At 43.8% G+C, this 26,720-nt stretch overlaps 1 protein-coding gene across 1 annotated transcript in view; it reads right to left on the bottom strand.

Annotated features, from left to right (window-relative positions):
- LOC138580596 (protein-glutamine gamma-glutamyltransferase 5-like) overlaps nt 1–26,720 on the bottom strand; it is a 364,270-nt gene that overhangs the window by 27,375 nt on the left and 310,175 nt on the right. Inside the window, exons 10-12 of the mRNA XM_069651260.1 lie at nt 16,045–16,443; nt 1,341–1,501; nt 126–259 (exon numbers count right to left, since the gene is read on the bottom strand). Coding sequence (XP_069507361.1) covers nt 126–259; nt 1,341–1,501; nt 16,045–16,443 — 694 coding nt within the window. The remainder of the gene's footprint in view (nt 1–125; nt 260–1,340; nt 1,502–16,044; nt 16,444–26,720) is intronic.

Raw genomic sequence — 26,720 nt, 5'->3', positions numbered from 1 at the left:
CAGAAAACTTGTAATGAGGCCCAATGCAATCCATTTTGGTCATCAGAGACTGGGAATAAGTTCCTATTTCTTTCTATCGAAGACATGTCATGTCAAGGATGCCTTCAATACCATATTGTGCTTACCTCATCTGCAGTTGCTTATGAACCAAGCCACTGCCCTCCACCACCAGGAGGCAGTCTTGCACCACCTCAGGCAAAGGATTGACAAGGTTGACCTGTATTGTAACCTTCTGGTCCATTATAACTCTCCCGAGAACCTAGGGTATGAAAGAGAAAAAGTCACCACTCTTTCACCATAAGGAAAGAAAAAACTGTCATCTATGTTTTACAGAATAACTCCACACCATTCCAACAGCAGAGTGGATATGTCCTACAGTTTTAGTTATATATTTACATCTAATGATCGGAAGTTATATAGATATATATGTATGCCATCCTAATCCAATTTGAGTTGCGAAATATACAATTCAGTAATTGTTAACCATCATTTATTATACGTTTGCTGCATTTACCTACATCTTTTAACATGAGATTGCATTTTAATTAATTCATTTACCACTTTTTTATACCGTCCTCAAAATTAGAAAAGAGACTCTTTCGGGCTCATTTTCATTAGGGCACAAAATAGCCTAGACATAGAAAAGCATCTCAGCGTGATTTTTTAACTCTGGCCTTTTTGGATCAGTTTCCCTACGTGCATGGGGTCCTGGGGTGGGATATCTGCTCCTTGCTTTTATCCACTGTGTAGACAGACTTGCACAGTCCCTCTAAATAAATTAGACTTTGATGCGGGCTGAGATGCTGGAATCCCTCATAGGTTCCAACTTCTTCTTTTATGTCATGGAACAAGAGAAAGAGTGAGGATTCCCTGTAAAACCTGCCTCCATGTTTATACGTGGTGGCAGCCATTACTGATCACCGCCATGTGTGAATGCGTGTATGGTACTGATCAAAGTGCACTTCCTGCCTGTGGCGAGTAATGGCACAGAGGCACAAAACCACTCGGATTCCTGAGCCATTATCCTCCTCTGATGGAAAATGATGAAATTCTGATGCAACGGGCCGCAGAAGCGGTCACTGTTGCTGTTCCAGTACACCTCATCAAATTTGCAGGCATGTTCAAAATGGAGTGTGTGTAGTGGTAAATAGCATCTTCAGAAACATAACAGTAGGTCGGCAAAATGTGTGCTTGGATATGAGGACATTTGTTTGATGTGAGTGAAGCTGATGGTTATTTTGACCTCCTCGATAGTCTAGATTCTTTCGTTGTGGTTTTCAAGAATACACATATGTATTTGAAATGTTGGATACTTCACCAGCATTGTAAAAGTGTCATACACTGATTATCACATCTGGGAAAGCGAGGTTAACATCCTTTTCGGCAAGTAGCTTCTCCCAGTTGGTGTTCTGTTCCCCCATGGCTACAAAGTGAATTAAATTATTCTCATCCAGAAAGTTTCCATACACTGAGTAAGGGATTTTAAACATCACCATTTTTTCTGCAAAAGAAAAAGAAACAAAACATATGCAGATATTTGTGAGTTGATTATTCCCATTAAGTTACACACATGTTCTTTTAATGCTTCACTGTTTTGTTGCTGTTCGTGACCCAACCGTAAGCTTGCAGCAGTGAGAAGAGAAATTAAGAATTCCATGTGCACGCTGGTGATTGTGGTTCTAAAACTGCTATCCTCTGATTTATTTGAAGGGTCACAGGACCACTCTGAGCATATGGCTTCAACTTTCCTTTCGTTCTCCTAAGTCAATTTGTGGGGCTGTTGCAGTGAGAAGGTAACATAGCAATTGCAGACAGGGCCGTTTCTAGGGGTGGGAAAACTAGGCAACAGCCTAGGGCACAGTTGTGAGGAAGGAGCGCAGCAGGGATAGTCTGCACATTTCCCACCTGGGCAAGCAGTGAGTCTTTGCATTTTAACATCTTTAAATGGCAACTGCAATAGGCGGGCAGATGTGAGGGAATATAGGCTGCCCTGACCATATCCATCTAGCCCCCGTAAAAATACATGTCTTCTTATTGGATTAAATGAAATGGCATACAATCTTAAGAAGCTTTGAAAACTCCAATAGTTACTAGTTGCTACCATATGCCCAGATACTGCAATGATTTCCTTTGATACTGATATCATATAAAATGTATTGCTATAACATACTTAAGTAATAATGCTGCATTTGAAGGGCCATTACCAAGTGATAAAACCCCCTGGGTCCAAACTCATGCTTTAAAGGAGGTTACCAGCTATTAGCACCCTTGGCGGGAGAAGCGATCAATCAGGTTGCTCGGATCGCGGGCTGAATCCTACGATCTCAGCCCACGTTCCGAGCAGCCTGATGGCTGCTTGCCCTGCCCCACCATCTTCCCTCCACTCTCCCCTCCCCTTAGGTGTCCAGTCCCTTCTCATCCCAAGCCTCACTGACCTGATACATTCAGCGGCGGTGGCGCCCCCGCCACCACTGCTGCTCTGTGTCCATGCTGGCTGCCATGTAAATGAAAGAGGGGCTCTGTATGGAGCAAATTCTTATTCTTTAGGCAATCAGAGGAATGTTATGTCAAAATGATCTACCCCTTAAAATCTTACGGAAAATCATGCTGCCAGTAAACCTTCTTATGCCCTATTCACAGGGAAGGTAATGTCTAACAGTGAGCGTCTTGCTGGGGTCAGAGGCTTATGTTCTGGCCCGTGGTTAAGCCAGCAAAAAAGACTACTTTATTCAATCATAAACCCCAATTCTTTAAGCCGTGAGGTGTCTAATTCATTCAAACAAAATATATTGCTATTAGCACCCCAGTCTTCCAATTTTAAAATCCAGTGTGTTAATAGCAATAGGCTCCTGTTCTGAGAGCTTCACTGGCTGGTAACGGTCCCGGGGCCTAGTGTTAAGGCCTTCGCTTCGCCCGGGCCTATAACTTGGACCTTGGGCCGTTACCAGCTGCTGAAGCCCCTAAACGGGTGCTTATTGCTTCAGTAATGGCCCAAGAAGGGGGCAAAACTAGAAAAAGAAAAAAATGGAAAATTGGAATGCTGGGACTGAAGAATTATACCAGTGCCTGGCTGCTGTTTTGTCTGCAATTAAACTACCAGCATTGTAATGTTCTAATATAGGGTTAAGCATCACGGGGTCAGATATGTCCATTAATGACACACCAGCCAAAGTCATGTAGTAAGGGATCAGGGATGTTTTCATCCATTTCGGTCCCGAACACTGGACTTATCTCTATTATCACAATGGGCCATTGTCCAAAATGTTAATCATTCTTTTTAAGGGAAATTGGCTTTACGCAATCAAAACATGCCAATTTCTAATACAAAAACTACAGATAACAATGACTGAAGGAAAATAGTGAAGGTAGCTAGGCCCTGTACTATTTCTATGACTTTGGATAACAGCTGGCAGGACATGGCACAAGATGCCAAAGTGAGAGGCAGAGAGGTAGGTGGGGTGATTTTGCTGGGGGTTGTGCTGAGGTATGATATGTGCAACATTCTGGGGCAGTGCAAGTGGGAAATACAGGCCCAGTTTATGTGTACTGGGAAGACAAGAACATGTCAGCCTCACCAGAAGGGCACAGAGGGCCAGGATGGAATGTGAACAGGTACTTGCTGTTTCTGCCTACAATCCCAGTCAGCTGGTTGGCTGACACATAACCTGTGGGTGTTACAAGCTATTACGATCAAAAGCCCAGGTATTTCCAACTTTGCAGGGTTATGTGTAGTAGCGTGATGTAGTGTGAGCCAATGTTGAATCCAAATGTTCCTTGGGTCGTATCAGGCACGTGGCATCTTATGTTTTGTTGTTGTGCTGCGGGAGCGTTCCACAGCAGAGTCGGAGGCTGGCGGTTGCGCGGAGCTGAAGGAGAGGACGTGTGGTGCTAATGAATAAACCCTCTTAGCGTAACTCCAAGTCTCTGTGTGCCCCTGGAGGAATACAACCTCCACATTATGGCCATGAAGGTGAGCACGCCAAGGAGGAGAACCAACAGGATGGCCGCCCGCAGCGAACAGCCAGGTTGAGGTAGGCGTAAGGCGCGAGCCGCAAGAAAGCAGTGCCCGGCTCTGCATTCAGCCAACGAACATGGAGGCAATCAGGAGAGCCCAGGGAGTTTTGGACAAGAACTGAAATTCGACAAGCGGCTGGTGGCACAAGAGGAAGCAACAGAGAACAGCTTGCTATTTTAGAATTTGAAGTGCATAGAAAAACAGTCGCATCTGACAGCCATCAGGCGCCACCTGCTGGTGCAGTTTGGTATTTAGAGTTTAGAGTCACTAACAAACTAGCAACATCTGCCATTGTCGTTCGCAAGTGTGGGCATTTTTCAGGATGTAATCTCTGAATGAAAATCTCTGACTTGTTTCTTGAACTGTCCAGTACAAATTGCCTGCTGTCACTCTTTGAGAAGCACCTACACTGGTCTTCAATATAAATGCAACATAACTACATTTCTACATCCGGTCTTGTCAAATGGTGAAGTTTACATGTGAAAGGTATGCAAGTGGTACACGCACATCTTCTACAAATGTTGAATAAAAATAACTCAACCCCCTTCTCATGGTTACATCTCTGGTATTAGGTGGTGGCAAAATGGAAACAGGCAAGTTACCTGCTGCAACCAATGTACCTCCAATCCCTTGGGCTGAAACGCCATTAAAATACGGCAAAATCACACGTGAAATTTGTAAACTCTGCCTGGGCATAAACACCTCAGTAAAGACAGTTGGAGAAGGTTCTTGGAATCTTTGGCTGAGCATTCTCAAGGTGGAGTAATGGATAAGGGAGACCCTGAACAGCATTCCTCATAGCTTCACAATGCAGGCACCTTTTATAACAAATCATGTTTTTTTAATGTTTTATTTGTGTGCATATATCTAAACAAGCTTCTTGCACAATTAAAACAATTAATACGTCTAGAAAGCACATACAATTACAATGGGGGTCATTACAACCTGGGCGCAAAGGGATACCGGGCACCGGTAATGACACCGGTGCCGGTAATCCCTTTGTGCCCTATTCCAAGGTCCCTTAGCGGGTCCCTCCCTTAACTTCTGGTTTTACCAGGCGTTATGGAAGGGACCCGCAAAGAGATACCGGGGTCAATAATGGTACCGCAATTTGCGGTACCTTTATTGATGCCTTCCCCCTTCCCATTGAGCCCTATCGGGGCTCAAATGGGGATGGGGAGTGGCTCTGGTGAATGGGGAATTACCGGTCCCGCCGTTCTTGTAGAATCATAAAATATCGCAGCACTAAATCATTTCACAATAATTATCATAATAATTCATTTCATTTGAATCAATTAACCTATGCCTGAAACCTTGCACGTTCTAGAATAATTAATTTAAAATGCATTTCATGCATCACAAAGATCTTAGATGTATAATATATATATTTTCTTCCTTCTCTCGCTATTATTTGGCCTCAATTTCAGCAATTCTTTTTTGTGAAATTTTCCATATACTGTGAGCTGCTGCGGTAATAACAATCGAATATGCTCTGGATATTGTAGACCAAAACTGATCAAAATGTATGGTGCTTTCAGAGCTACAAAACCCAGAATAGCCTTTCCAATTGTACACACCTAATTCAGGACACCCCCTGTTGGGGGTGTCCAATCTGGAGGGGGTTGCCTGTGGGGGTCTCAAGTCTGAAGGGGGCTGCCTGTTGGTGTTGTCCAGTCTCGAGGGGGGTGACTGTGGGGGGTGTCACAGGTGAGGTGGCCTGGGGGGCGGTGTCCAGTCTGGAGGGGGCTGCCTGCGGGGGGTGTCCTGTCTGTAGGGGGCTGCCTGTGGGGGGTGTCCAGTCTGGAGGGGCTGCCTGTAGGTGTTGTTCAATCTGGAGGGGGATGCATGTGGGGGGTGTCACAGTTGAGCGGGGCTGTGCGGTGGTGTCCATTCTGGAGGGGGCTAACTGTCGGATGTCACAGGTGAGGGAGGCTGGAGGGTGGTGTTCAGTCTGGAGTGGGGTGTCTGTGGGTGATGTCACATGTGAGGGGGTTTGGGCGGTGGTGTGTGGACTACAGTGGTTCATGTGCAGTAGGGGGTTATGTGGACAGGATGAGTAATGAGGGTGTAAGGGGGACTCATGTTTTTGTAAGGGGTGTAGACAGTTACTAGGGGACGCGCAATGTTGCTGGGGCGCATCCTGGGCTTGCGAGGGAGGGCACGTATTTTCTATGGGATGCGGCATGCGATTGCAAGGTAAGGCGCGCAATTTTGCTTTTGTGCGGCCTGGGCTTGCAAGGGAGGGCACGTATTTTCTCTGGGTGCTGCCTGGGATTGTGAGGTGAGGCGCGCAAATTCGCTAGCGTGCAGCCTGGGCTGCGAGAGAGGGCACGCATTTTCTCTGGGGTGCGGCCTGGGATTACGAGATGAGGCGCATGATTTCGTTGGGGTGCAGCCTGGGCTTGCGAGGGAGGGCACACGTTTTCTCTAGGGTGTGGCCTAGAATTGCGAGGTGAGGTGTAAGATTTCACTGGGGTACTGGATGCTGGGCCAGGTGTGGCGCTGAGGCTAGTGCCATGTTAGTCCTTGGCATACTTTTTGGTGAGCGCGAGGACGTGTTGTAAGCGTTCCTTGTGCAGCTTGTTGTGACTTGCGCGATGGCTAGTAATGCATCTTGGAATTTATGAATGAATACATGTGGCGCACAATCTATATTCTGTACCAGCGCTCGCGCAGTGTTCTGCTCAGTGCGCAGTCCTTGCACCATTTCTGCACCGGATTCCATGAATCTGGCCCTTTGGATGGAATTGACTCTGCATTACAAATCTAGAACAAGCAATATAATGCTCCACCACACCACTGCCCTTCTTTCTTCCTCGTTTCTCCTTCCCTCCTTCACTGTTTTCCATTTTATTTATGTTTTGTGCACAGTTATGCATGATTTATTTCATTTGTTATTGAGGTACGGTTATTGATGAAGGGAGATCTGTTGACAAAATTGGCCACCAGATCAGGTTCTAGTATAAGATCTTTGTAGGCAGATATGTCATGGTTTGACAATTCAAATGTGTCACTTTTCAAGTGAGGATAATTCCAAAATGGAGGCATACGTCCATGCAACAGTGCTGGAGGCAGCTATGCATACTGCCTCCTTTTAAAGCGTTCACATTAGGTTGTGCCTGCTAATGCTTCTTCTCTGCCTAATATGAAAACATGACAAAATAGCTAAAGTAATGCATGCACAATAAACAAGGGCATGGGAGCCCCTCTACTGAGGCACGGGTATTTTTTGTATTTGTTGGTGAATGTGTTTGGCACTTCTAACAGAAACACTGGGCATTAGAATAACAGCGTGCTTAGCATTCCATATTTAAAGTGCCCAACGTAATGACTGGATGGAGGAGGGGGCTAATAGTGAGTACATTCCATGAGGGCAGCTAACACAGACACCATGAAACTATGGACAGTAATTACAAGAAATCAGGTATTCACAAGCAGTTGAAATGTACTGTACGTTATTAACCTTTTGTACTGTGCAAAATTGCAACTGCTGAGGTTTTAAAGTGCCTAGGCTTGTTCAGGTGTTGGAGTATTGTAGCTCTTAAAGCGGTATTGAGACTGTGGTCTGTGGGGGAAAGGATACGGCGATATAGGATATAGGATATGGAGGGATTAAGTGGGTGCAAGTTTAGACAACGAGAGAGAGGTTTGGAGAGTGATGGAGCGATTTTGTCTATTTCTCTTGCATTTTATTACTTACTTGATGACTACTAGTAAATGATATTATCGCTGAATGTGAATTTGTATATACATATATATATGTGATATATGGGCTTTGATTGCAATACTGTGATTTTCATCTCCTAGTCTGTTCTTAAAGGCCTAATACATTACTGTATGTTTGTACATTGACTGTCTCACTTGAATTATTGAGTGTTGCCCTGTATGGACTCTCTGTGGTCCTCGACCACTCTCACACTTTTCCTGAGACGAAGCCTAGACTGCTCATCCTCCTACCTTGGCTGGGTTTGGGCTAACTGCTTCCCTGTTCACCATACCTAGGCTGGTGCCCTACAGTATTCCCCCCAGGCTGACTTTAGATGTCCATCTTAATATCTCTTCAGAGTATTTTCAAAATCAAAGTTTATTACATGTTCCATTTTCCAAGGGAGAACAATTCACTTACAGAACACAGAGATACAGATTCCCAAACAACATTTTAGAACTTCCCGATTGATCTCCCGTACTACATCCAACCCTATCCCTCCAATCCCCATCACTCCCACTTCCACACAGTACATTAATAAGGGACAACACGCTTCATGGAGGGATATAGGTTATTTTTATTGCGGTCAACCTTTCTAGAGGCTACTTCCCATATTTGAGAAAGAAAGGAAGTCAAACCCCCTATGTTACCCTTGTGAGATATTCCATACTATATATGTCCCACAAGCTCTGGAGGTATTCTCTTTCATTGGGACCCCGGCTCTCTTCCACAATTGTGCCACACAGCTCCTGGCAGCTATTAATGGGCTTTGTTACGTGTAATTTATGTATATCTCTCCTCATCTTCTTCAGCACTAGTGTTAATAGTGATGTGAATGTCCTAGAAATACCATCTAAGTCCTTCATCCAGGTTAAAACCTCCTGCCAAAACGTTTGTACGTGACCACATTTCCACCACATATGCCAGTAGTTAACCTCCTGTTGTCCACATTTCCAACAGCGAAAATTCACTGCTGGATATATTCTAGGTAATTTGCTGGGAGAGCAATGCCATCTATGCAGCAGTTTCACAGCTTGCATTCTATATTTCAAGGATACTATGGAGTGTGACACCCTACTACATAGCATGGACCAGAGCCCATCACAGATGTCTATATTGAGATCCCTAGCCCATTGACCCCTTGCAGTTATTTGGCCAATTGGCTTTGTCAAAAAAAACTCCTTGTAGAGCCTTTCTACAAGTCCCTTGTACGCCTCTTCTGGATAAGGGTCATTTTGAAGGACGTTAACCCTCTGCGAAGGCTGACTACCCACCTTGGGCCCCAGAGAGCACCCTTCAACTTTAAATACCAAAAGCATTGAGAGTGTTCTAACCTGGGGGCATTCTTCCAGCTGGTCAGGGGACATGAACATTCCTCCTTCCCAGAGCTGGCCTGCTCTATCCAAGCCAGCCTCATACCCGGATTGAAAGTTCAGTGGTTTTGCAATCAGGTCACTTAGTGGAGAGGCCCAGATAAAGCTCAAGGGAGCGGGCTACGACGTGAGCCATCTAGCAGAACTTCCCTACTTCCAGATGGACTGCAATACTCCCATGACCAGGTGTTTAATCACCCTCCTAGGGATTCTATCCTGTGGAACACAAAGCTCCTCTTCAGAGTTTTAATTCACAAAAGGGGAGCAGCACATTAGGGCCTGATTTACAAAGATTGTTTCCAGGAGCCAGTTGCCCTCAGTTTAAATGGGGGGAGTAGCAAACAGTGAGGCAAATGCAAATTACCTCTTTGCTCCTTTCTTCTGCAGTGCATTCACAACTAGGAGGAGGGGCAAGGAGCTGAGATACAGGGCCTCATTACACGGAAGACGGTGAGCCATGGCGCTATTAGCGCCATGGCTCATGCCGGTAAAATACTGCACCGCCTTGGCGGAAAGGGGATTTACCGCCCCATTCCAAGGTTGGAGGGGCGGTAAATCCCCCTTCCGCCATTGCCCTTCCCCATTCCCATTTCTGCCCCATAGGGCTCTATGGGAATGGGGAAGGCGCTAATTACGGCACCGCAATTTTGCGGTGCCGTAATTAGCTCCGAGGTCCCTTAGCGGGTTGGTTTTTAACGCCTGCAAAAAGCAGGCGTTAAAGCACCAACCCGCTAAGAGACCTCGTAGTAAGGCGGTAATGGTTAACGGTCACCGTTACCATTAAAAGTGGCCGTTAACCATTACCGCCTTCCGTGTAATGAGGCCCACAGTCTCTGCCGTGCTCAACTTTTGTTAGAACATTGTTTTACACCTGTATGATTTTCACACAGGCATAAAATAAATATATTGCTATGTCATCTGCATAGGTTTTGCACAACAACAAGGCCGATTCCATAAGGATCCATTAGTAAACGCTGCCTAAAAAGTGTATTTGAATGCGCCGTTTACTTTTACATGGGCCGGGGGGGGGGTGACCGTAATTTACGGTGCCGTAATTAGCGCCTTCCCCACTCCCATTATGCCCTATGGGGCAAAAATGGGAATGGGGAAGGGTAAATGGGGAATGGGGATTTACCGCCCCACTCACCTTGGAATGGGGCGGTAAATCCGCCATGCACCATGGTGTAAACGGAGTTTACACCATGGTGGTAAAGTAGGGAACTTACCGCCTGGGTTGTAATGAGGCCCCATGTGTGCAAGCCATACATGCAAAAAGTATCTCCTTAGCACTATAATCTAAGTAATAATTATCAGAAAACTCTACTGCAGTGAACAAGTATTTCCAATTGGACTGCTTGGTCTTCATAAAACACTGTAAATAATGTTCCAGCATTTCATTCACTGCAACATTCTTCCCATTAGTCAGCGGATGTTCACCAGAAGTAAGAACCTACTCAACCCCCAAATCAGTACACATCGAGTTTAAGAACCTTACAAAATACTGCAAACCATGGTCAGAAAAGATCCTCCTACTGCAGAAAAAGCAACCCAATTGCGTTGCTCCAAAGGTGTGCAAAGTTCTGTCTTAGAAAACGTGTTCATAGTGACCATGCTTGAGGTACACTGCACTGATAAGAGCGATATCCCTCAGACAAATCAGTGGAAATACCATTCCAGTGCTTTGGAGAAAGTTGCAGAGGTCTCAGTAAACCAGCTGCCTATTGGGGAGATAGTTGCTCTGTGTGTACAGAACAAGCCAACAATTATCATCCTCCCATTTCTTGGCTAGCAAAAAGAATATTTCACCAAATCCAACCTTTTGCTAACACCTTGATGGCCAGCAGTCACTGCCGCCTTACACATTTTCAATACTTCCTTCTGGAGCACCACACCTGACAGCAAAAGCACCAGTCTAAAAAACTCAACACATAATTCTGAGCCAATTCAATTATAAAACCAATTCTCTGCAGATATCATTGATTTGCCTCTTCAAGACCACAATTTTTGACTCATGCGTGCCCAGCTTGCTCACACAAAACTTCAAAAGGTGGCTGATTCTCACCAGGATTTTACTCATCAAAGCCCCTTGGTATTTCATCATCCCTACGACCATTAGTAAATAAGTAGCACATACATCATAGATAGTGAAATCACAAGTTTTTCAATCTGGGTGACTATTTTGAGACTGCACTTGTCAACGTGCCTCCAAATGTATGCGCTCCAAACCAGTCCTGAAAGTAAAGCAGACTCCGAGCAATAAAGGCCTCCTTCATTCCCATTATCTCACTTTAAATACCTTAGTAATTAATTTCACAAGGAATAAGTGTGAGAAAAATATAATGTTCCGAATGATCATTTACTATCTGACTCTTTAAAGTATGACACCAAGGGAACATTTGACCAAATGAGGAATCTCAGAAGCAACAATTGTAGTAAATCTAGATAAAAATGACAGTAACGAGTGGCAAAACCCAGACAACACGGAAACAGGTACATGCTACTCAACCATTGTCACAATCGTTTTTGGATTATTTGCCAATCCTGTGAATGATAATGTAAATCACACAAATTGTGATGACTCACCGTCCAATGTGCACTATTATAATTTGACAGAGGACTGATCAGCCTCTTTGCTGACTCAAGAAACAGAAAAATCAAAATGTCGTCAAAACTTATAAGCTTGCAAGTGTATGTCTTGTGATCACTGGATGCCTGACATGTTATTGGGATTCCTGGTTTATATGGGGTTTAGTTGAAGGCACAGTCCTAGTAGGAAGTCAGAAACCTAACAGCCATCCCCAACACTCTGCAGGGCAAGTTTTTTGAGGTAATGCTTTTGTGTTTGTATTTGGGATTTCTCTTGAGGTGCTTGTCAGTAGGGTAGGGTGTATTGGTATGTTCGGGAGGGGTTGACAGATATTCTGGTGTTAACCTGTTGCACTTTCCAATAATTACCCTTATATAATGGTGTTGGTCTGGGAGGTCAGTGAGCTGTCAGGTTCTAGCAGAGATCATAGACATTGTGTATATCTGTGGTGTAAAAGGGGGAGACTCCAGGCAGGGGTTCAGGGAACTTTCTGAGTGTATGGTTTCCGTCATACAAGAGCCTGGTAATCTTGTAAGACCATGCACATCTCCTTAGGTGTGATGGTGAGTGAGAAGACAGTGAAGGCTAAGAGGGATAAGAAGAAAGAGGAGGGAGTAGAAGGCTGAGGAAAGTAGAGAGAGGGATGGAGAGGCTGACGAAGTATGGTATGGGAAACTGGAAACGGGAACATTTAGAAGGAAAGGGAAGAGAGGAGGGAAACAGAACAAGGAACATAGATAGCAGGGCGGAGATAGAGGGAACGTGGGTGGAAAGAGAGATTGAAAGGAAGAAAATATATGAGAGGAGCAAAAGGGAAAAGATATTCGGCAGGAGAAAAATGGTAAGAGGAAGGGAGAGTAAAGAGTGAAAGGAGAGTCGGGTTGGGAGAGGTATAGGGGGCAAGAGAAGAAGGCAATGAATTAAAGAAATGAGGAGGGAAGGAGGTCACGTGTGAGACACATGGGGAAAGGGTTTGGGGGATTGAGGATTGGAAGGATTAAGAAGGAGATGGTTACATTGAGGTGAGAGAGGAGGCGAGGAAGAAAGAGAGCAGAGAAAAAGAGGAGAACAGAGACAGAAAGTGGAGATAAAGGGAGAGAGGGGACAGCGCAGGGAAATAGGCAGAAGACAAAATGATGAAATAGTCTGAGGGGAAATCCAGGGTTGTGTGGGGAAGAGGTTGTCACGGGAGAAGATGAAAAGAAAGAGAGGGAGAGCCCACAGAGAGATGGAAGAGCAGAAAAGAGAGTAAGGAGAAAGAGATGATAGGCCCAGGAAAGCATAGAACGAAGAAGGTGAGAGAGGAGGAAAAGGTCAAAAAGTGAAACGAGAAATGGATACGAGAATGTATGTTTGTGTTGCAGGATGGAGTATCAGGTGGTTGCATATTTTGATGCAATCATGAGTCCAGATAGAACATCCTAGACCTCTGTATGTGCTAGCATCGTCAGTTGTGTTCCTTGGTCAGTGTGTAGTATGGAGGTCACAGCAAAGATGATGGTGGAGGGTGTCAATGAAACATGCTGTATTTGAAGGGTTGAGTGGCATATGCCAGGTGGTGGTGCTTGGGTAGAGAAATGTGGGTGTTGTTTATGGTAGATGGTTGAGGGTTAGTTGTTAGACAATAAACATTGCATGAACTGAAAAAGTCACAAACATATTTGGACAGTAGTGGCATCATATACTGTCATAAACCTTACTTAAAGTTGCCAGCAACCCATTGCCCAGCTGGGGAAATGCGGAATAGCATATCATTAGCATATCATAGTGTATGAATATGAATGGCTGTTAGAATGGTAGTGATTGCAAAGTGAATGTGGTGGAAGTGATTGCAATGTGAATGTATTATGAAAGGCATTTCAGTGTGGCATTAATGTTGCTGAATGTAGGATGCCATGTTTCTGTGTTATCATGTTATGATGGGATGGGCATTTTGCAATGTGCTTGTCTAAGGAGTGTACAATTCAATCATTGTTTCATGGTGTCAGTGTGGTATTCAGTGGTGTGTAGGGATGATTATGATTGTATTGGTGTGGGCTTCTGTTGTATGGGTTTTAGTGACATTATGTGCTGATGTTAGAGTGTGTTTGACTGAGGTGGAATTTATTGTGGGAGTGTGTAAATTGTGCAGTGGTACGATTGTTACCTAGTAAATTGTCTGCATAGTTGGAAATATTGGGTGGATTTACATTGGAGGGCAGGGTTAGGAGGAGCTAGTGTGTGGTTGTGGAGGGTTACAAGCTGTATGGCTGCTGAAATGTTTGGCGGTGGACGATGATTTGCTAGTGTGGGAGGAGGACAAAACAGAAGGGAGGGGAAGCTGGGTGATGGGATGAAGTGAGGGCATCAATAGGGTGAGGAGGGAAGTAGATTGTGGTTCAGCATAGTATTAGACGTCAAGGGCGTTTAATATGTGGCTTTGATGTGTGAATTGATATGTGATCTTAGAGTGCCTAGCTCTGGTATTGGGTAGGGTATTCTGTCTGTGTTTTTGCTGAGGTCAGTTGGATGGCACATCCACCCACCATCAGATCTGACCTATGCTGGCTCCCGGTAAAACAAAGAATTGCCCTCAAAATGCTTGCCTTGACCCACAAATGCCTGAATAACAACACCCCACCCCACCTCTCTGCTTGCCTCACAGTCCACACCTCTGCCAGCCCCACCAGATCAGCCCAATCTCACAGCCTCACCCTGCCCAGATTCAAACTCCAAAAAGCGTCCGGTGTGAGTTTCCCTGTCTTAGCTTCCAAACTCTGGAACACTCTGCCTACTCCTATCAGAACCGAATCATCGTTCCTATCCTTCAAGAACAATGCAAAAAACTGGCTGTTCTCTCATGAGCTATGAGACTCCTCACTTAGTCCTGCTTCCATGTGTATTCTGGTACACCCCCTATTTACTTGTATTATAATCTACCAATTGTATTTTGTTGTTATATTGTTGTATTTTTATGTAATCTCAATGTGTATTTATGAGTAATGTAACCTGTCTTCAAGAGTATGCGCCCGGTTGCCCCCGGGCCTGGTCTGCGCGTTATAAATAAAATTAACTTCAAACTTCAAACTTCAAACTTCAAACTTCAAAACTTCAAACTTCAAACTTCAAACACTAGGGCTTGTGCAAACTAAAGAAGGCATGATAAGGAAGTATGAGACAAAAAAGCAACTGAATGAGGATTTCTGAAACAAAACAAAGTTGTTAGATATTTAGCTGCTGAGGAATTTGTAAGAGTCCTGAATCAAAAGAGGGCAATGTTTACATTGTTAGTAAACATTCCAAATCAAGCATGAATTGCTACCTAAATATTCCTGCAAGTGTAGCCATGCATGATGGCCATATCATTCTGAAGGCCATATTCAGACCAAGGGTCTGCCTGTCCTCCCACTCCTAGGAAGTCTATTCAATACGCTTCTGTATATAAATGACCCAACGCTGGATGACATACGGCAAATCTCTTCTGTCTCTGGAATTGGTTTGTATCACTGATTCATATGTTAGCCAATCGCGTTTGCATGCCGGGCCTTTGTGCAGATGTGACATGGCATGCAGTATAACATTAGCATTGGATCTGCAAGAGTTCAGTGATATTTTTCTCCTGGTTGGAAGACTAACAAAAAACAAAAACAAGGCAAAGAGACCAAGTCCACTTACAAGAATTGTCTATTGTTGACATTAGAGAGTCTTCAAAACACAAGGCTATATGTGGACCAAAGAGCAATGTGAGCCAAATCAACTATTTGATTACCAGGTACCCAATTTGTAATCTATCTGATGACTGCCCAGCATATTTTCACTGTCCTTTGAAGCTCTGCTCAGCAATGCTTCAAATTAGTTAGTAGAAGGGTGGCATGAAGGTGCAAATAAAATGATTATACCATGTGAAAATATATTACCTGTCTTGTGGAGGGATCTGTGTTGCATACAGTGTGTCCTAATTTGTACTAACTATGCATAGACAGAAAGGAGGAATATTAAAGAAAGTGACGTTATATGCATGGATCGTTGGTGGGTATTAGCAAGAAGCACCGCAAGTTGGAGACGTTGGTAAAACAACGAGAATGTTCTGTTGTATGTTGTCCTCAAAATGGACATGAGACAAATAACAATATTAAAACTATGCATAATGTTAAGAAAAGGTTGTCCAGACAAAAGAGCCCTAAATAACAATTTACATCAATATTTTAAGGACCAGTCACCATGTGCAAGAGATTACAATTCATTGTTGGTTGCCCAACCTCTAGTGGCTGCTGATTCGAGTTGGTTGCCCAACCTCTAGTGGCTGCTGATTCGAGATACATTTATTGTGTGGAAAATATAGCCAGAGGTAAGTATTGCAATGTGTGGGATTCCTGTATCTTACCTTCGTTTGGACCCAGTGACACAAAGAGAGAGTCCGTCCAGAATTGGTGTAGAGGTTTCCCATCATGTCTCATGGATTGTGCACTTACGGACAGCTTTAGGTTTTTCGAATGAGCCGCCAAGTTCGCCGCCACAAGCTTGAGACTGATTGTTTGCCCAATGTAAGGAAAATCCACCAATTTAAACTGCATTCGTAATTTGGCCTCATTCAAGGACCTGTTGGGACATTCATCCTGTTGGTTGCTCATTTCTTGTGTGCGTACGAAATGTGATAGTGAACCGTTGCTCTGAGGCGAAGGGAGCGATGCCGACTTGGGTTGCAGACTAGTAGGAGCCCTCAGTGCATGTGGTTTCAGCATGTTGCTGGCCTTCTGAAAAACCTTCCTCGCCTGCTGGGAACCTGGGAAAAAGAAAAATAACGTTGCATTCACTTTCTGTCTATTTTGCGCCATCCCTCGTCACAAATTGCAATATTTTAAATGTTCTATGTGTAGACACTTGGAATAGAGGTATAGGTGTTCTTTTCTAATCTATCTGATTTTTTATTTATTCAAAGCTAGGTATGAGGTTCTGTCTTCTAGTGCCCCCGCTAATGATATCCCAGACTTAAAACAAGGTAATAATGACGAGGTAAAATTACATAGTTTACACTGAAGTAATGAAAACCGTAAACATACAAGAATGTTAAATGATGAAAGCATAAATAACAAAATGTATTACTTTATTGTTTTTTTTTCTCAAAAAGAACATTCTATGCAAACATACGTATTAAAATGTGCTTTTGATTTCTTGTTGATTGGGCAGCACCAAGGGAATCCCCTACATCAAACCAAGCCAAACCCATCATTCTCTTATTTGCAATTACCCTTTTGCAGCTTTGAATGTACACTTTAGAAACCCCTTAATCCAGATGCACAATTCCATCCCTCCTCTACTCGTCTCACTTGCTCTGAACCACACTGATCCCAGGCAGAAGTATTTTCCTTTTTGTTTTTATCTATCTTCAGATTTTCTTTATTAAATATTAACGTTGGGATGTGTTTGCTTATTCATTTGTACTTTTCAGTAAAAGTTATTTTTAACCTCTTCATTTTCAATATTCCTCATTGTTTCAGGGTTATTGTCACAGTGTGTCCATACTTTTGTTAACACAAGTAGCAACTCCCTTTGCCTTGCAGGGAAAAGGCCTGTATTTTAGTGCATAAGGTACAGAAATCGCAAAACAGTATTTCAAGATGGCCTACATCAAAGTGCTGCTAAAACACCCTGGGAGACCTGGAAGAGCAGGCAAACTACTGAATGACCTTCAGCATACCATTTCCAGCAGAAATGCTAGAAACCTATATTCATGCTCAAACCCTGAAACATTTTGAATGCAACAAAATCTGGGATCATAACCAAGTATGAATCAGACCATTGAAGGAAATACCATTGAACGAAAAGGAATTTCAGGTGAACGTAAGATCAACGCAGACACTAACATCACCATGTGCCTCAAGCGCCCAGAAATCCTGGCAGCGTTCAACACTGCTAACCATACAAACCCAATGAAGAGACTGAAGAAGAAGCAGGACATTGCAACAATAAAGGGTCTGAAAGAAGCAGGACATTGCGATATGACGCCGCATTAGAGGAAGTCATGTTTTGAGGACAGAGCAGAAATGACCTGGCTACCCAGCCCCATACAGAACAAACCCATGTGACATAACCTGTAGAGTACCACAATGATCGAGTTTGTCACCTAGATCTTCAACATATACTTAGCCCAACTCAAGGGAATCATCAAAAGGCACTGCCTCACCTGCTGCAACCATGCAGGCAAAACACAAATCATTTTCAAAATGACTGACAGCAAGGAAGCAGATGCTACCTTAAACATCTGACTCACTCAAAAGAACACATTGATGATTAGTGACAACCTTAAGCTAAACACGGAAAAGAGAAAGCTCATGATCACTCCAGTGAATGCCACACCAGAGGCATCTATCCATTCTACTACAGGGATGGGTACCTACATGCATGAACACCTTGCATGTGGTCAAGAATGTATGAGTTTTGATTGACAGTGAACTACACTTGGAATGACACATGAATTTAATAGCAAATAAATGCTACTAGCACCTATGCTCGGTCAACCTAATAAAGCCCTTCCCACAGAGGATGTTGTCCATCTTATTGCTTGCTTTATAAAGAATTAACTATGTCAACAACTCATATATGGGCATTCTGGATCACCTTAGTAGCAATGGCAACACATCTGGCCTCCAGCCGCAAGATCATTACTCTGACTCAACAGATGGGACCATATTGCACCTTCTTTGACATCACACCACTGGCTACCAGTTAGGAATTTCATATTTTCAAAAGCACTGTGCATGCCCTAGAGCAGTGGTCTTCAGACTTTATTGTATTGGGCCTGACTGAGCAAATTTTGGGCAGGTTGCCCCCCCACAAAATGCCAAATGAACAGTATTTACAAATGGCTCTGAACTATTGGATGACGTCACTGCGCCCTACTCCCAGTATAGTCCCTGGTCTCTCCCCACCTGTTCCCACCACTATTACAGTGACCCTGCTCATCCGGCTCCCATCACAGTCCCTGGACTCCCCCACCCCATTCCCAACACAGTCTGAGGGCCAGTGGGAGCTGGTGAATTTTTTAAGTGGAGCAGCATAAATATTTCCTACAAAAACGCCATAGCGACCGAGCGCAGCAAGGGTGCCAGAACCAAACAAGGTGGGTTTGAGGTTTTTTCCCCCCCATGAATTCTTTTTAAATAATTGGTTAAAATGTTGCATTTTAGAGCATACTTTAAAAAAATTGGTAAAAAGCCAAACAGTTTGCAATTGGCGATGGGGGACCAAGAGGTAAACCATGGTATTTTTGATTGGACATCTATGAAAGATATTCAGTAAAAGAAAATACCATCCCTGTCCCCCCGTGCTCCACAGCGCCTCAGAAAGAGAGCTGATTTTGGCAGGTGGGTAGGGGATTGTGCAACAAAGCCATTTTTAAAAGGCCTTTGTTGTACAACCCTCCTTCCCCTCTTACCCCCACTCGCCAAAATAAGCTCAACGGACCAAAACAAATACACACACGTACACACACACACATTCACACAGCAATCACGAGCACTCCCTCAGCTGGAAAAAGCAGCTGAGGGAATGCTCAGTGTTTCACTGCGCTGGTTCCTCGCGAAAATGAGCTCAACGGACCAAAACAAACACACACACATACACACACACACATTCACACAGCAATCACTATCATGCATACAAGCACCCATCACCATACACTCACTCCTAACAGAAGCATACACGCATCCATACGCATTTAAATAAAACATAAATTAACATAAACGTACCTTCTGCTGGGGCCTGTGCGTGGGGGCTGAAATGCCCCGCTCCAGGTTGCTCTGTTCGTATGTGCAAGGAGGCACAGGAGTTCACGCTCACACATGCAGACATGCAGTGCCCCAGCCAGCATTTCCAATGAGCTATGCAAGGCTGGTGAAGCAAAATGCCCCCAGCCTTGCATGGCTCAGTGAGCATGTACGGCTAGGGAACTGAACTTTTGACAGTTCAGCCAGCCCAGGAGCACTCCCTCAGCTGGAAAAAGCAGCTGAGGGAATGCTCAGTGTTTCACTGCGCTGGCTCCCCGGCTCTTCCATAATGGGTGAGGGGGGGCACGGGATTGACGCCCCCTCACCCATTATGGATGAGCCACCAGGTTCGGACTGGCCTATAGGGCAATAGGCAATGCCCGTACCAAAAATGCAAAATGCTAGTGTAGACCAGTCAAAATGGATCACTCTTTTGGCCATTGTGGGCCAGTTTGATGAGATATTTCACTATGCAGCTTTTAGTTTTGACCTATGCTGCTGAATAAATATTCTTTAAATATCACAATTTGCTTACATTTTAACAAAAAACACCCCCTTTGGTACTATTCAAACAGTCTGTGACTAAAGGAATCATTTGCAACTGCGGGCCACTTCTTCATTGGTGCCTGAGACTGTTTTATGGTCCAGTCTGACCATGTGAGCCTCCCCAGCCCATTTCCTCCAATCTAAAAAACAAAAAAAAACAATTTACATTTCATGCTGGGCTCTCATGCCCCCCCCCGAGATGCGGCTGTGCCCCTTGGGGGGGGGGGCACACCCACAATTTGAAGACCTATGCCCTAGAGGGTAACACATGGACATGGAGCTGAATTCATCCAGTGATAGATCATACCAGACAGAAGAACTCTCAGAGGTACTCCTAGAAAAATCGCCATTAGCCAGAAAGTGATTTAGAAGATTGTCATGCTCCAACATCACATCTCTGCTTTGGAACTTTCTCACCAAGGGAATTCACACTCCATGATCACCTGCAAAGGCTAAAGATCAAGCTTTCATCACACAGTAACCAGCCATGTCCCCCTTCAATTTCCATTTGGACTGTACACAAAGCGTCCCTATGCCTAATTCACATTATCTTGGCTCCTGGGTACAAAATACAATCTATCTCATTCTGTGAGTTTGGTTCCAGGCATCCAGTGTAATGCGATGGTTGTGGTTTGCCCCTTTCGGTCCTCCATGCAGTATCCTACTTTGATTTTCTCCCTATGCTTATTGAAATTATTGTGACTGGCTCTTAGATATAAGCATCTTGACCTTGCAGTGCAATGGGTGGTTCTTATGGATTCCACTTGGCCTCTACCCTCCCCTGAAATGCCTACTATGAACTCTCTCTGGGATATTCTCATCCACAGACACTTTGTGCCACTGCTGCATGATTCCTTTGTTTCCCCTGCCGTGTTCCCCCTCTCTCATCCAGAAGTCACTGAGCACAGGCATCCAGAGAGACATCCTACACCTGAGTGCCTCAGGATGTCTCCTCACCAGCAACAAATACAAAGGGTTCCAATACTGAGAAGTTACTGTAGAGGAGCAGCTGCATGCCTCTGCCGGAAACCCTGCTCCCTTAGTCCCCATATGTTGGAGACCTGAGATTGTGCCGTGTTTGACACCAGCAGTTGTGCCAATACTGCAACATGTGTTTGAAAGAAGGTACCCGTTGAGACAACTCTACCAAATGTATCCCCGAAGTGATGTCAACCTAAGGGAGAAACTCCCTGAAGGAATATGAAAAGGAGCAAAGAAAGAAGCTAGTGACGTCACAAGAGAAACGTACGACATCCCAAGATAGTGGCTGAAGATGATTTAAAGATCCTATAGAACCTAATGTCGAACTAAAGAATCAAGTGAACTTTTAAATAGGAAAAAGCAGATTACACATGCACAAAGTGCTGCAGAGAATCAACCGTTCAATAATTGTACAGATGCTGAAATGTAAGTAGACTAAGTCATCATAGAAGCTGACTGTACGTAGTGAATAGAATGCAGGCAAACCCGCCATTGTGTAGAAGCTGGACATCGGTATCATGAATTTGGTAAGCCAGGACCCATGAAGAAGGAAGGGAAAAATATGTTTCAGCAAGAATAAGCTGAATCGTGGTGCTGAATGGCAAGGTTGTCTGGCCTAGAGTTAAGACTGAAGCAGCCAAGGTCAGATATCTATTCTGGAAAGGCGAGAAAGTGCGAAGGATGAATCATCGCTTGTTAAGGTGCAAGGAAACAACACAAAGAGTGCCATGTTTTATTCATATAAGGCATTTAAAACCTGCAAAATGGACCAAATCATGGTCTCCAGTCACGTGAGCCAAGGATGAAAATAGAGTTCAGACTTGGAGTTCCAGAACACGATAGTGAGTACCCACACTTCCATGTTTTCTGAAGACAAGGATACTTTTGCAAGGCCAAGCTCAAAGACAATCTTCATGGCAGAAGGGTTGGGTGTTGAAAGATGCTGGGCTAATTGTGTTGGGAGGTAGTGTCATGCCCTATCTCCTTGCACCTGGGTCTGGGCTTACGTGCTGCTGAGTGAACTAAATTTTCCAGACATGGCACAAGTGTGCCAACCAATTGTAATTGTCCATATAAAGAAGGACCTTATAGTTTGAAAACCAATGAGGAACAGTGTATCTAATGTTTCTGAAGATGACATCTTTTAGAGGTAGGCATATGTTGTCCACCTGACAGTGGGCGGCCAATTACAATCCTAGTTCCTATAGATAATATACTTAGATGTTCCCCTTAGGCCAATCCCAATTCCTGGTAGGTTGTTCATTATTTACTGCATAGTATGACATATTTTTTCATATATAATCTTGTTTTGTGAGAGGATTTCTGAGAGAAATCGAGCGAACATCCCTTGATGTTCGTTGTAACGCCCCGTCTTAGATAATTTTTAATTCTTAGATAATTTTTAATAAAACAGTACTTTCCCATATTCCTGATTTGGCTCAGTTATTTGGACTCAGAGTTATTCTGTGTGATCCCATCCATTGCATGCATGTTCCTGAAGGGCCCTAAGCTCTTTCCCCACTGGTCTTATCCAATAACCCACCAACACTAACATTCACAACTTCTATGCTCCAATGCACAAACGGTGCCACTCACGCACAGTAATTTAATTTCTCCATAAGGCATCAAACAACAGAACACTACACCTCCACAAGTAACTTACCTACCGCAGAAGTGGCCCATGAACCCTTGCACCATAGGCTCGCAAGGACCCTCCCTGGACACCAATGTCTCTGTGCTCTGGACATGGAACACCTAGAAACAGATCTGCACATGGAACTCAGGGTACTTTCACTCAGAATGCACCAACGCAACAATCCAGCTATCTCAAATACCTCCCTTTCCCCCATTAGCCTACCACCACTTTGATTTTAGATCTGACATAGCGCTTGGAGACTATGCACATGGCAGCAGAGTGTGCTTATAAATACCAATAACATATTATAAACTAACATAGCATAGTGTGGTCCAAATGTTTGAACTACATTTAAAAATGACATTGTGTAATCCATCTGGGCCACCTTCTCTCAGCTGTTTAGCGCTAATGAATAATGTATCCTGTCACTTGGAAGTTTCGTTTTTCATTCTTCCTCTCATGTTGTTTGCCTTGTCTGTGGCTCTAAATGCAGAAACATGTTTAAGGCCAGCAGAGGTATGGGACTTCCCTGTCCACCTAACATGACAAGGCTTTCTAAACATAAGGTCGGATTATTTTACTCCTGGTTTACAGCTCTCCATGTGAGTAAAACACACATAAGTATTTGTAACCTCTGCCCTGAAATGGGAATAACAAATCAGCTGTACATTTTTACTGTTGGATGGATTGTGCTGGTTTCACTTCTTGCAGAATAATAGGCCTCATTATAACTTTGCCGGTATCGTGACAGGATAATTTTGCCAGGATACTGGCAAATGGTAACACTATTACTGGCACTCGATCTGGAGGTATTACCGCTGGAATACAAGTGCTGGTAAGGGTTGGAAAACCTCATTCTATGGAGTCCCAAAGGACTCTATCGGGGGATTTGCCGGTAGTACCAACAACAGTAATACCGGTGCTGGTAATACCAGTTATTTTTGCCAATTAGGATAGGGTAATTACCTCCAGCTCTTAGCTGGCGGTAATTTCTCCACCCCACCAGCAAATTTGTACTTTGCCAGTACAGAAACCTGCCGGTATACAGTAATACCGGCACGTTAATTCTGAACCAGAAAAGTTATAATGAGGTCACTTATGGGCAATATTAGCATCTAACATACCATAACTTATATCCAGTGCATGCTATGCCAATTCAAGAACGAAGATCCAGATATTTCGGAAAATGATATTGATTGTTTTTTTCTATGAATCAAAAGTAGTTCTATTCGAGATATCCTCTCTTACTGCACATACCCTAAACAATACATACATTTTGATTCAGTTTCACACTTCACATACAACACTCACATCTAGATTGTCCAGGCGCAACTTAAGTGTGTTGACAGGACATCTTAAAATATTTGTAAATGCAGTTTGATTTGCACGTTCTGATTGTGCGTCATGTTCTCATTCACACAACCCCATGACACATCCACACCTTATCTAGTGACTGCATGAGTATCTTTTACATGTATTGTGTTAACAATGCCAAACATGCATCTGGTTGACGGATTCACTTTGTTGTGAATCACAAGTAAAGAGAGAGAAAGGTGCCAGGACTGTGGAACAGACACACTACAAGCCACACTAAGAAACACTGGGATGACGTGGGCCTGTCTTGATCTATGAACCCTTTTTATTGACTTGCTTTAATATTGGGGAATTGGTAATCATGTTCCAAACTAGTCCCAATCAGATTGGATTGTCATTCTACAAAAAGAGAAGAGCTACTAACAGCTGATGAGAGGGGAAGGCATCAGGACCACGAAGTATGGACCGTACCATTGCACTAAGGAATCCCGGGGGAGCTGTCTTGTCCTTGAAACCCCATTTATCAACTTGCCTGAATCCTGGTGGCATAGGAGGGATGTGATATAAAATCAATACATATGGATTGTTTGGCCACTCAACAAATATAGAAGAGCTGTGGACAACTGGCGTGAGAGGACGGTATCAGAATTGAGGAGCATGGGTCAGAATAGCCACACTAACAAACACTGTCTGGAACCAGGAGCCCAGTCTTAGCCTGGAACCTTGTGTATTTACTTTTTAAAATCCCATCTTAAAATTACCACAACCCTATTGGCTAGTCGCTTTACAAAGATAGAAGAACTGCTGACATGGTAGTAGCTCTGCTGTGGCGCATGCAGAGCACAAAGCGTGATGTCGTAGTGTCCTTCATTGCAAATTCCTTACCACTAAAAGAGGCTGCAGTAGTCCGTCTACCTCAGCATGGTGCTTGTCTCTTCACTGGAAACTAGACACACACTCTATTTATAGAGATGACATTGTGAACGGGAATCTTGGGAGCCATGTAGATCTCTGAAGTCCCTTTATCTACCACCATGGGATTGCATTAGACCTAGCAATAGTGCTTCCATTGCGTCATATACTGTAGACCCCCCAAAAACTGTCATTAGTCTGTGTTCCCTCTCCTGAGACTGACATACATCAAACAGAAGCAATAAGCCAGCAGTTATAAACATACATAAGCAAAATCATATCAAATGGATAAAGCCAACTCTGGTGCAACTGACGTTGTAATGAGTGTGCTTGACGTGTAGGATGCTCTTCTGCTAAGTAAACCAAAGAGGGTAGAAACCTTTTCACAGCAGCCTCTTAATAAGCATTGCATTTGCTGGCGAATATGATTGCGAAACTAAAAGAAAATGTTCAGAGGCAAGAAGCTAAACTTAATAGCTTACTTAAGTATAGTAGACATTTTACAGAGATAAATAATATATGTTTACACACCTGTATATAGGGGTATCAGCCCCTCCCCCTCAAATGAGTACAGAAAACATGATAAGCAGATCAAATGGTTCCTTTATTACATAAATCATAATTATAGTCACATGGAGCTGCACATATTTGGGTTTTATGAGTATTATGAGTGATTTGATTGATTTAATTTGATTTACAATTTGTATTGCGCATATCCACGATGGAAACCAAGCGGCGAGCCGCATCTAGGTGCAGATCCTATGTACAGTTCGATGAACAGCCATCACCATTCACATGGCATTATTCAAACAGATTTGTTTTTAGATGTTTTTTGAAGACTGTCAGGGATTCTATCTTCCTTAGATGGTGTGGAAGACCATTCCATGCATGGGCACCAGCCACTGAAAACCTTCTGTCCCCCCAGCGGACAAATTGATTTAAAGCCATAGATCTCAGGGATCTACTGGGGGTATAGATTTGAATATTATCCATTGAATAAAGAAGAAGGTGCAAGGTTGTGTATGCACTTAAAGATAAAACACAATGGCCCTTATTACAACACCGCCGGTAACCAATGGCGCTATTAGCACCATGGTTGCTGCCGGTATTGTAACAAGTCCGCCATGGTGCAATGGGGAATTACCACCCCATTCCAAGGTTGGCGGGGCGGTAATTCCCCATGCACCATTGGCCCTCCCCATTCCCATTTTTGCCCCATAGGGCTCAATGGGAATGGGGAAGGCGATAATTACGGTACCACAAATTGCGGTACCGTAATTACCTCCAAGGTCCAGACCAGCCGTTAAGGTTGGGAGCCGCAAAGGGACCTTGTAATTAGGCGCTAAGGGGTTAACGGCGCTGCAGCCTTTTACGGCACCGTTAACCCCTTAGCGCCAGGGTCGTAATGAGGCCCAATAACTTAAATAGGAGTCTTCGGTGGACCGGAAGCCAATGTATTTTCCTCCTGGATCCGAGACTGATTTTTTCCAGGGCAAACACTAAGGGAACTGCAGCATTCTGTGCTACTGCAAGATGTTGTAACTGGTATTTAGGGCTATTACAATAGTCTAACGTGGCATTAACAAGTGAACCCACCACCTTTGCTCAATCACCTTCTGAAATGAGGAGGAGGAGTGGTTTCAGTAGTTTCAACCGAAAATAAACTGATTTAACCATTTGGTTTACCTGTATCCCATATCTGACTGCCAAATGCACCCTAGATTCTTAACAAAATCTGTATACACTTGGGTGTTGCCAAATATCGGTGGGCAGGGGACCATCTGGGCAGTAGTTCCGAGATTCTTTTTAGATCCAAATATAATTATCTTGGTCTTATTAGGGTTTAGCTGGAGCTTGTTTTTTATCATCCACCCTCGGACTGCCTCTGCACATTTCATAATATTG

The sequence above is a fragment of the Ambystoma mexicanum genome, chromosome 3p, assembly GCF_040938575.1.
Source record: "Ambystoma mexicanum isolate Mex_15411 chromosome 3p, UKY_AmexF1_1, whole genome shotgun sequence".
Classification (NCBI taxonomy): domain Eukaryota; kingdom Metazoa; phylum Chordata; class Amphibia; order Caudata; family Ambystomatidae; genus Ambystoma; species Ambystoma mexicanum.
Note: the sequence above shows the minus strand (reverse complement) of the source record. Positions and strands in the feature narration are given on the sequence as shown.